This window comes from Rissa tridactyla, chromosome 13 (assembly GCF_028500815.1).
Source record: "Rissa tridactyla isolate bRisTri1 chromosome 13, bRisTri1.patW.cur.20221130, whole genome shotgun sequence".
NCBI classification, from domain to species: domain Eukaryota; kingdom Metazoa; phylum Chordata; class Aves; order Charadriiformes; family Laridae; genus Rissa; species Rissa tridactyla.
The window spans coordinates 5439811-5451922 of NC_071478.1; the positions used below are offsets into that span (position 1 = coordinate 5439811).

The 12112-nt window shown below is 37.0% G+C and overlaps 1 protein-coding gene across 4 annotated transcripts in view; it reads left to right on the forward strand.

The window, feature by feature from the left end:
* The window catches only part of IFT81 (intraflagellar transport 81), a 57391-nt gene that overhangs the window by 25023 nt on the left and 20256 nt on the right, over positions 1 to 12112 (forward strand). For 3 of the 4 annotated variants that reach the window (XR_008469092.1, XR_008469091.1, XM_054219160.1), the window contains 6 exons: positions 4921 to 5070; positions 7024 to 7152; positions 8146 to 8235; positions 9297 to 9383; positions 10976 to 11047; positions 11128 to 11213. Coding sequence is in view for 2 of the 4 variants with exons in the window: in XM_054219160.1 (XP_054075135.1) it covers positions 4921 to 5070; positions 7024 to 7152; positions 8146 to 8235; positions 9297 to 9383; positions 10976 to 11047; positions 11128 to 11213 (614 nt within the window). In the remaining 2 variants the exon portion in view is untranslated. The remainder of the gene's footprint in view (positions 1 to 4920; positions 5071 to 7023; positions 7153 to 8145; positions 8236 to 9296; positions 9384 to 10975; positions 11048 to 11127; positions 11214 to 12112) is intronic. The other variant, XM_054219161.1, reaches the window with a different exon arrangement.

A 12112-nucleotide genomic window follows, 5' to 3' on the forward strand; every position in this document is an offset into this window, starting at 1 on the left:
ATCAGTTTGTTAACAGATATGTGAAGTTTGCATATTCATTTACATAAGGAGTTTAATTTTTTTCGTACAAATGCTCATCCATGCCTACCTACCCCCTTGTAAAACAATATAAAAAATATTTCAATTTGCAAACAGAGCAAACAGTCAGTCTTGGACCATAGATCTTGTCACTTTTCCTCTAAAACTGTGCGGTCCGTCTGAATCCACCAGAAAAAGTTATCTAACTCCAAACTAGGTGGATGGAGTTTTGAGAGAGTAGCTATAAAGGAGCTCACAATTTGAACATTAAATGGTTTAAGCCAGGACCCAGCATGCATTATCCTCTCAGTTTGCTATCTTTCTCTTAACTTTTCGCTCAGGTTCTAGGTACAGTTATATTCCTGTCTGTCAAAGGCTCCTTACGCGTGAAAATAGGAGAGTAGCTGGTAGTCAAGTTGTGAGAACAGAAGTGGCAAATCCGTAGGATTCTTACAGAAGCCAGAAGCTTTTTGCTGTAAGAAGTTAACCATCATTTAAGACAAATGTATGCAGTGATTCAGACAAATCTGAACTGAATTGAATGCTCTTTCAGCACCCACTGGCATGAATAAATCATCCACTTTATTGATCTGTGCATTTTCAGTGATAACTGAAAATGGGTTTTTATTATAAATATTCTGATTGATCCAAATTATTAGTAATGGCTGCTTTAATCCTTCTTTCCTGACCAGCAGCAAGCACTCCTAGTAGAGATATCCTACTTAATGCTAATGAAGAATTTTCCTGATTGATCTGCCCAACGAGCAGGCTGTAGGATACTTTCATTTTAATAGATTGAGGTAATACTGCTCGTATCTTTTAGAAGTTTGTCCTTCTTTGTATGAGTTATTAACTGTACCCAACAGTGGCTGTACTAGCTTAAATTTAGAGCCTCTTAGGAAAAATACTGAAAATCTGTCATGATCAGGAACTTTTCCTAACTGAATTTTAAGACTTTGGACAGTCTGTATCCGGTTAATTGGTCTAGTTAGAAAGTTGAAACATCTGTTCCTCAATTCTTAATAAAAATAGAGAGTCAGCTAATTTCTGTAATTATTGTGCTTATGCAAATAATTTTATTGACAAAACTATTTTATGCATTTTGGAAAAAAATACTTTTTTTACAATGAATAGTTTATTTTCTGTAGTACTTTTGTATGAAGAATATTTGGATTACTATAACACAATCAAATTGATACCGTAATCCAGAAAATGCTATTTTTAAAGATTTGACTCAAAAGTGAGGGATTAATATGGGACTTGCTCTTTTCTGAAAACAAGCTTATCCATTTTCTCCTTTAATGATAATCTTGGAATAAGAACATTGTGCAAATTTATCATGGGGCAAATGTTAGTTTTAAGGAGACGAAATGATGGGCTGATAGGGAAAGCATAAGACTAAGCATTAGAGGAGCTGGGTTTTGATCCCAATTCGGCAATGCACTGAAGCATGTGAACAACACACTCGTGTTCTTTCCTGGAGGGGGGTAACCTGCAAGACTCCGTGTGGTCCTGGAGAAGCCATTTTAATAGCCGTGATTCGATTTTTGTTGTATTTAGAATTGCCATAATACTTACTTCACAAAAGTGTGGTAAGACTTAGTCTAATGATAGCAATCTCTTTCAGACTGTAATAAATGGAGAAGCATAAAGGACTAGCATAGCTGGATTCTTTCAATAAAAATGGAACATAATGCAGGAAATCTGCCCAGGGATGCTAGGTACCTGCACGCTGCAGGACATTAAATGAGAGATCAAAGTGCTGCTTTCATTCACTCTATTTCATAATCTAGATTCCATGCTTGTTACATTACGGTCACCCGTAAAAATAGCCAAGTGAAAAAGCATAATCTTTCCTTGCTTTCATTTGGATAGTTTTTGTATCTCAGGGGGCTGTGGCTGGGCTAGCAAGCGTGGGTCTCCAGGCTTGTTTACTTTAGCTGCTAACTCAGTGCCAGCATTTGGTTCGTGTCCAGTCATTTAATCTTTGAAGCTTAAATAACTATTTGTGTTAAGTTGCTTGAGAAAGAAAAGCTTACTAGGGGACATGGCCATGAATGGTACATCACTGCGGCACTGACGGATCCCTGGGAATTCTGTAGGTTGAGCCTGCTGAGTTTCTGCGCAGGGAGCAGTTGACCTGGTCTATGGGAAAATGCTGCCGCTCAGAAACAGATTCCTTTTGGTTGGTTGACTTTAAAGTGATATGGCTAGACAATGTTGTTCTTTTGTGAACTATTTAAATTATTTAAAAGACCTTTTACCGCAGTAACATACAATTTTTTTATAGCATTTTAAGGGCTTGATTTTTCGTCTACATATAGATGGGAGCATGAGATGTATGAAGCTTGAGAAGTAATGCTTATGCAAATGAAAGCACTGGATTTTGCAAGAAGCTTATTTATAATTTTTAGAAACCTATGGAATGATTCTCAGCTTTTAGGCTGAAGAAACCTAATTTTGCCATAAGATCCCTACTAGCTGCTGATTTAAGTGGAGTCAAATCTAGTAAATCCAGATCTGAATTTGGCCCTGGATCTGAGGAAGGCTCCAGTTAGTGAGATTTTGAGGAGCTCATCTCTGCTGCGTTTGGAGTCTTTTGATCTCCAAGTAGATGGAAGTCTTGTGAAAATTCTGCCAAACTATTGATTGATTTTCTACAGATGTTATAATTTTGCTGCTGTTGTTTCTATCTTGTCTTACCTTGTTTGCCACAATAAAAGCGATGTGAAAGGTTAAGTTTGCTTTTAAAAAGCCAGCGGTTGCAACGAAAGATAGACATCCATCTTCTAAAATGAATAGGTTTCACTTTTCACTGTGAGCAACTTGTAGTTCATTTTGGATTAAATTTTTATATGTAGTCCCAACCTAATCAACTAATAATAGAACATTGGTGGAATCAGTTCTTTAATCAACAAGATTCTTTGACTTCCATTGTAAAATACATTATGCTTTGAATACTGAATATGCAAATACTCTACCTCCCACTCGAGCTATTTTCAAGACCTTAAAAGTAGCTGTAGAAATGAAGAGAATAATAGTTTGCTTTTCATCCTGGGATAAACTGACAGAAAATCGTTCCGATTTGATAGCATGTGGTCACATATTAAGCAAGTTTAATCCTTTACATCAGTCTTTACTATATTCCACTGGTCAAATGAAATATCTCCATCAAGACAGGTGATGGTGCTTCCCTTAAATTTTCCTTGGTTAGTTGGAGAGATTGTATTTATACTTTTATAATTTCTTGAGGATCAGAAAAAACTAGTTATTGTCTGAGGAATAAAAAAAAAAAGTCTTCTGTATTAACTAAGAGGACATACTTGAATTTGCTATGAAAAAGAATTGATTCTGGTAATGCTATATTGAGCGTGCCAATAATATAACAAAGACAGTGTGACAGTAAGAGAACTGCCTCCGCCGCGCAGTGCTGTGGCTTAGGTGACCTTGTCTATCCTTGTCCTAGGTATTATGCACAATGTAAAATGGTATTCCAAAGCCACACATAGTCCAATCTGCATAGAGCACATTGAGTAATTTGTGGGTTTGTTCTTTCACCAAAAACGTTTATAGCTTTTGGCTTTAAAAATAGTTCTGGAGCATAGCAAGAGAGAAGCAGCTTTGGCCTAGATATTGCACAGGATGGCAGATGAACAGGGTTGATTTCATTTTGGGCATTTTGCCCAGGACACTTTTTATAGAACATACAGTTACTCTGGGGGTTCTTAGGCTGTGGTCACATTGGTTTTTTTGGATTTATTCTTTAGAAGGGAGAGGCATAATTTTGCAAAAAAGAAAAATTAATGTAAATTTCAAAATCCAAGTTCTTCTATGTTTGAGTTTTAAGCTTGTATCATTGGTAGGGGGGCTCCTGTTTTCTCCTTGGGGCTGCCTGCTTTATGCTCGCTCTGCACACGCTGAACCCCTCCTCCTCAAGTAACATCCTGAAGCCTGTTCTTACATCATTTACTCTAATAGATTTTATTTGCTTTCCATCCCTGGGTCTGAATGCATTTTTGAGCTGTGACTGGCGTGTTCCTCACAGCTCACGTAAAATATAAGAATAAGAGCTAGGCCTGTTTGACAGATGGAAAACATTAAGGCAAGGAAAAATATTACATGTTTGTTTCAACACCTGATATTTCATATGTTACAAACTGAGCACACGTGGATTCATATGTAAATTAGCTAAATCTGTTGATCTGTAAGGATATGTATTATTTTGCTTTGTCTTTAATAAAAATATAAATTCTCCAGTACTTTAGATTTTGAGTGAAATATATATTGTATTTCTCTGCTTCTGTGCAAGGACTCTGCTTTTATTTTCCTGTTTTTAAAAACTTGTCCAATTATATCAGTTAGTTCTGCAAGAGTCAAGGGAGTAGAACAACAAATTTTATCTATTGAGAACTAGCATTTCAAAAAAATGCCTTTTTTAGTCTTTTCCCATGCCCTCTTCCAGTTTTTCTGCACTTTCTTATCATGTTTCTCTGTCTGCAAAGCTCTCTGTGGCTACACACGGCTGATCTGGTGCTCTGTTACAAGTGCAAACTACTATTACATTAACTTTTTTATTATCCGTGATTCTCAGAACATTTTGCAAAGAGTAATTACTTTTCCAACTGCCAAATGGTGGTGAGTAAAACCAGGTGATCTCACACATCACAAATGAGTGAGCTGGGACAGAAAGCAATAGAGCTGGTTTTCTTGCTCTCAGTCAGTGAACAAATGCAGAGCTGAAAATAAATAGAGCCTGGGAATCCTGAATTCCAGTCCTCTGTTCTAAACACTTAATCTTCAATACGCAGTCCAAACAGGATAATTACATTTTCTATAGCAAGTCTGTGATAAGACCCTTCTTTGCTTTAAGTTAAATGATATTTCTGTTCTCTCTCATTCCAGTTTAAACACTATGTTAATAAGCTCCGGAGCAAGAACACATTTTATAAAAAGAAGCGCCTGGAAATAGCAGAAATTACAGCTGAGTATGGTATCCTCCAGAGGACGGAAGAACTTCTAAAACAGCGCCACGAGGCTATTCAGCAGCAGTTGGTAATACAAGCATTTACTGCTCCCACGGCCCATCACCCTTCCTTCCCTGATAACAGCTGTAGAATAAGATGGATGTTGTTTTGTTAGATTCTAATGTATATCACCCTCAGCTCTCCTGCTGTCCTTGGTAAAAGAGTCATTAGGGTATAGAATTTATTTTTGTCTGCGACTATGCTAAGCTGCTGTACTTTCTGTTCAGCAACTGTTTCTTACAGGCGGTCACGACTGTTTTGCAATTTCTTTTTAGACTGAGGGGCTTGACCCTGCTTTCTAAAGTCAATGGTAAATCTTCACTAACTCCAGTTAGAGCAAGGCTGGATACTTAAATTAGTTTTTGGTATCCACATACGCTCTGACAATTATCAACAGCAAGTAGGCTTCAAGTTACTGCTGCAAAATACATAGGAAAAGTATTTAAGAAAAGAGCAGTCAGGAAGGAAACATTCTAACCTCAGAATATTTAGAAGAAAATGTGTTTCACAGTAAGTGAAAAATTTAAAAGTGGATGAATGCTTTTTCTAAGCCAGAACAGCAGGAGAAGGATTTCAGCTAAGCATAACTGTAAGCGTCCAAGGAATATGCATGCATCCCAAATGCAAAGACATTCCCTTTTTAGTTCACAAAAATCTACTGCTGTATTTTCTTCCAATACCAATATTCTTGTTCTTAAAATATTTTAGGTTTATTTACTTTGGTTTTTTTATATGTACATATTTTGCATTTTTAAACATGAAAGTATTTGCCTTATTAAAATAAAATTGAAAGTGTGAAAATACATGGGGTAGGCTTTGGAAAGATACACGTGGATGCAGTGGATGATGTCATGCTGTTTCAAGACGGCATTCATTGTTTAATTAAAAATAAACCCAAAACTGCTGCCTGGGTAGAAAGAAGCACTGAAGCAGTGGGCTCAGAGCTTTTTCTCGTGATTGCTACTCAGCGAGAAGGAAGGTGTGTGGATGTGTCTTTTCACAGCAGGATAACTCACGTCCACTCCTTATCTCACAGGAAAACAGCAGAGACAAAGCACTCGAAGTTTTTCTGTGAAGTGGCTACACGTGGTCAACAGTGTGTTCTCGTTCAAGTCTGACCTTTTCTAAACTACCCTGTAGTAAAACTACGGAGCTTTGAGTTCATAAAGTTCTTACCACCAGATGACAACACACACGCTTTTTCCCCATAGAATCAAATATACTTTTTCTCGCCCTGGGCATAACGCCCTGTCAGACTACGCACTGCTGTTAATGTCTACAGAATGCTCCCATTGTGGTAGCGGTTGCTATGAGCAGAGACAAATATTTTCTAAAACATATGGTTGTAAAAGGTTTTTGAGGATAATGGACTTGGAGTTCATGGATATATGGTGCTTTTAAGAATGGATGTTCCACTTTTTAGCAAATTGTAGATGCTTTAATCAACGCTTAGCTTTCAGATTACAGAAAATACCCTCCTTACATCCTTAATGAGCAAGCATTGCTAAAGACCATTACATCAACATGTAATTAAATGTAAAGTTTATGTAATGTAATGCTAGAACTTGATAAGATGGTATTAGTATTTATATAATGAATAGAATACTTACTTAGTTTTCCTTGACAGTTGTTTAAAAAAATATTTAGCTATATCTTCAGATTAAGCATCTGGATTTTACATATTGAAATTCTTCAGAGCCTGACCTAAAGCCCACTTGACTTTGTGGAGACTTTCTGTTAATGTCATTGGGCACTGGATGACCGGATACTGTATTTACAGGAAGTTGTTATTTTCCTACGGTACAGGCACTAGATAAAAAGTTAGTTGGTCTGGCAGCTAGAGTATTAATCACTTTTAAAACAAATTGATTGGAGTACTTACCTTTTCTGCTTTCTTACAATATTTTGGCTCAATGAGGGAATTTGCGCTGTTACCTGATTAACAGACTCACATTCAGCATTTATTTTTTTGTGTCTGCAGCAATCTATTGAAGACAAGAAAGGCATTTCTGGATATAGTTACACCCAGGAGGAGCTGGAAAGAGTATCTGCAGTAAAGAGTGAAATGGATGAAATGAAAGGCCGAACCCTAGATAACATGTCTGAAATGGTGATTTTTGTCTTAAGCTATTGTATTTCCTCAGTGTATAAACACAAGCTTAATGTTTTTGTTTGGGTTTTTAATCTTCTTTTAATCTATGGCTTTATATATACATATATATGTGTATATATATTAAAAAAATTCAAACAGTATACATCTGCAAAGGTAATCTTGAAACAGTTTACTAAAATGGGTATTCTTGCACATTATTTGAAAGAGATGAATGGTTTGAATCTTTAACAGAATCTTTTTGTAAAATGCTTGTAAATCACTGGAGTTAAGCGTTTGTTAAAAAAAAATACTTCATATGCCTAAAGAGCTAAATATCTTGTCTTTTTTCTCTGCAGCCTAATTTTTAATTGCCCTTAGATCTCTTGTGTTTTTATTTAACTTCCCACATAGCCATAGAAGCAAGACAGAATTTGAATTTCTAATTTGAAAATATTATAAAAGAGCAAAAAGCAAAATAGCATTCTTTGAAATCATTAGGGCACTTCTAAAATAAAGTGGTATAATTAAAACAGGATGACTCTCAAATAGAAAGCTGGATCGAATTTGAATTTTCAGTATAAATAAGTGACTCTATTTTAGCATTTTCAAACTTTACTTAACCTATGCAGGGTATTTTTGGTATTTGTTTTCTTAAGGATTTCTCCCTTTCTCTCAGTCCACCTCTATGCAACTCCTTCATTTTCCCCTTCTCCTTAAGCTTTTTAGGTGTCTGGGACGTAGGCTGTCTTCTGGACTTCTCTATGATGTTCTCAGTTAAAAAAATGGGAGCAGAATTTGTCTCATTTGTGGTAATGACCCCACTGCAATATGGGCTCTTTCCCTTTGTTAAATCGGCCTGAACTTGTGTTATATTAGATGTAGTCCAGGCTTCATCACAGGTTTTGTTCTCTCTATGTTTTGGTTTTCTTCTCTTTCTTTTCACATTCCTAATTATATAAATGTACTATTAGTATCATAGTGTTAATGTAGAGTATTTTGTCCCTCTGTCAGGTGAAAAAACTGAACACTATGGTGGCAGAGAAGAAGGCAAGCCTAGCTCCTGTTATCAAAGAACTGAGACAGTTGCGTCAGAAGTGCCAGGTTAGTAGAAACACTTCTCTCATTCTATGTAAATAAAGTCAGAAACACAAATGGGTCTGATTTACAGCTCTCTGTAGCGCTGTACAAGGACACAATCAACTCTTAAGGATAGCTGGAAATAGCAGAATGGGTCGACAGTGATTTCCAACAGGCAACCTGTAAAAGCCTGGAATTCGTAAAAGCTGACAGTGCAGGCACAAAATCAGGCTGAAAATGTTGTCCTTTATAGCAATTAAAAAAAATCACTACACCAGGGGAAAATTTAAAAAAAACGCCATCATTCATAACTATAGGAAAGTTAGTTTTCAAGTTGGTTTCAGAGGCTTTTCTGCATCTCAGCACTAATGATCTCAACTAACATTCTCCTTTTTAAATGCATTGCAAATACTGTCTCATCCAAACAGTTGAATACATTGATCCAAGGCCTATATTAGTCTGTAGGTATGACAGATTTATCTATTTGTTTTCAGAATTTTATAGAGAGCTGAAAAAAAAAGCCATTCAGGTCCACAGCTGCTATAAGTTGGCTCATTACCATAGAAGTAAATAGAGCTATCCATTTATCTGTCAACTGAATTTCCAGAAAACTTGTAATAGTTCTATTAAAAGAATAGTTCTCTTAATACTTGTAATAGTTCTGTTAAAAGTGTCAGCAAATGAAATCCAGCTAAGGTGTTTGTTGTGTACAATTAGAAAGCTGGCTCTTCATAGGTAGCGAATACATTAATCCTTTCTTCATCTCTGTTTTTATAATCGTTTTTCCTTCTTGCAAACACTGCCCTATTAACCTACCGCATTAAAGCTATGGATGTGGCTGTAAAGAGGAAATTTGCATGCTATGTTGTGGTGTATACAGCTGATCCTCCAGTATGCGAGTGGAGGCTAGTGGCTTCCCCGTGTGTAATAATACCCGTGTGCCCGCGAGGTTTATGTAAGTGTCTGTGAGTGTGCCAGTAGCTGAGGTCGATGTGTGAGACCGACAAGAACACAGTCTGCCTGAATGTCACATGTCAGTCAACTGAAGAGTTCATTTATGTACCCTTTTGCCCTTTTCACATAAGGAATTAACTCAAGAATGTGATGAAAAAAAAATCCAATACGACAGTTGTGCAGCGGGGTTAGAGAGCAATCGCTCTACGCTGGAACAGGTAAGATGGTGGCTTGTTCCTGCTTATTAATAAAGCTGCGCAACATGTTAATCACTTGGGTACAATATTTTCCCTGCCTTCCCTCTGGATATGGAAAGTACAAATCCACTTCAGGTGGAAATGAGTCAGTGGTGATCCACTACTATGCAAATCATGCCCGAAGCTGCTGCGGAGCAGCTGCACTCGCACACATCTGCTCTGAATAGCAGCAAGTGAACCCGGTGGTACATCGGTCCATCCACCGATGTCCGGCTTCAATCAGCAAGGATATTGTAAAAGAAGATGCACCTGCCAGAAATCCTGCTGACCTAGATAGTATCTGTTAGGAAAGAATTTGACCATAAAATAAGGATTAACTTATTAAGACAAATCTTTATATGCGTTTAGCAGATTCATTAAATGAGCAACCAATCCAATGGATAATAAATACACTGAAATTGATGGCAAGGATACCTCATTAAATGTCACTGTCTTGTATTCTTGAATACAACAGTTTTTTACAAATACAATCATACAGGTACAGCTAAGAGCTTGTATGTATGTAGTTTATGCGTTGCTTGAACTATAGCACTTTTAGGAAGGGAGGTACTTAAACCAGCACAATCCTTTAAGGTGTGGACAGTATTAATATGTTTATATGAATCTGCTTTATCTCACCAGATCACCTTCTGTGAATTTTGTCCGGACTTGATTTTTCAAGGCCTTGCCCGTGTAAGGAATATATTTCAAAATAAAAAAGGCGTACATTTAAAGTGTGGGAGGATACATAGATAATTCTTTTCCTGCACTAAAAGTACCTTTGTATGGCTTAGTCCAAGCAAAATAAAAAGAATCCACAGACGAACCTACTATGAAGTAGACCTTCCATAAGAACTATTTTACAATAGCAATCAAGGCTTTTTTTCTTGGCAGACAAATCTTATCAATTTTCTAACGCATGATGACAATCACATGCACTGATTAAGCTGGACGCAACTGTCAGCAAACTCTTGCAGCTGAACAGTAGAATTCAGTTTTCCAGCTGATGGTCTGAAAATCCCATGGTGACAGAGCTTTGGAGTTGACAACTGCGACCCTGAGTGCATGAATTCCATTTGGATTATTAGGTTTTTTGGTAGGGACCATTTAGAGATGGGACTAACCCACTATCTCCATACTCATCAACATAATTATTGATTGCTAATTAACATACTATTAGTATGTCTGTAGCTTCTAACATACATTTTGCGGATGTGTTCCAGGAGATGCTTATTCACAACTGTATTTAGCGCTTAAGATGTACTTGGGAACAAGAGCCTTGGCAGCACTTGTGAAGTGTCTGTTAGAAGTCCGTCATATTAATAAACACCTATTAACAGTCATTTAGCATCTCTAATGGTGACTGAAGCTGCAAATCTAAAAAAAAAAATCAGTTGTCTTTCACTTTATAATTTGGAGTTTACAGAAGTCTTTTTTAGAAACATTTAAGAAATTATCAATTCAGTATTATGCCCGTTTCAATTACTGACTGTCATGGTTTAGATAGCAACACAGGGCATCTCCTGTGGCCTTTCAGTTACGATGTCCTTTAAAATTTTATTCTTATACTACAGGAAGTGAAAGGACTTTTTGAAGAGTGTGCTCAGGAAGAAAGCAACTACCATTATATTAACTGCATGAAAAGGGTAAGATCACAAGAGGGACCAAATTGTTCATTGGGACATGAAATAGGAATTATATTTTTTAATAATGTATTTCTTTATAGAATCTAGAAATACAGCTGCAGCGTGCTAAAGAAGAAATGAAGGCGTACGTCTCCCCAGACCCACAGGAGAGACGGAAGGCAATTAGGTAATATATTAACATGTTTTCTTTGTGTTAACTTGGGGACATTTATAAACTGAAGCTGAAGTTAGGAATTTTCTCACTGGCATTTGAACTGGAGGAGTTCACCTGATAAATTTAGAAACACTATAATAATCTAAAAATAAGTATCTCGAATTCCAGTATATACTGCTGTAAACCTATGAGTTCTCTCAGACATACCAAAAGATTTTCCCTTCCTGCTGGAGATTATAGGCCCCAGATAGCGGTTTTGACTTGCAGCCCCTGTTGGCACAAGCTCAGAGAAGCTGTGCTTCGCTACGTCCTGCAGGAAGTGTGGCTCTACCAGACACAATGCCTCTGCCAAGGTTCCCCCTGAGACTCCAGCATGCAGAAGGTCTACCACCTCTCAGAGAGCAGCCTTATGCTGCCCTCCAGATTCTGGGCATTTCTTGGAAATCTTCTTTCAGATGTGATAGCTATGACCATCACTGATCCAAGAACGGAGGAGTGCATATACTTGTCCTAAACGGATTTTGGTTTGGTCCTATTTGCAGTTCTTACTGGAGGTAGAATGAATACTGTTCTGCACCATCACACTAACCTTTGTCTTTACATTCAATTTAATTCACTCCAATATAAAGACAGTTTCTTCATCCTGTGAGTTTTTTCGGGATGCCTTGCCTTTGCCTGCTAGGGAGAGAAGCAGAAAAGGTTACGAATTGAGCTGATGATTTTTTTTGGTGCAGTTTTCCATTTTAAACGATGCAGTCCTCCCAAAGATTGAAATGTTCTCTGAGAACGAGATATTTTGGATTAATTATCTGTGCTAAGAAGTCTAAACATTACCATGTCATACAGAGTTTTTTGCACTTTACTGTATACTAAATATTTTTGTAAAAGTATCCAGTTTAAAATTTTGTATA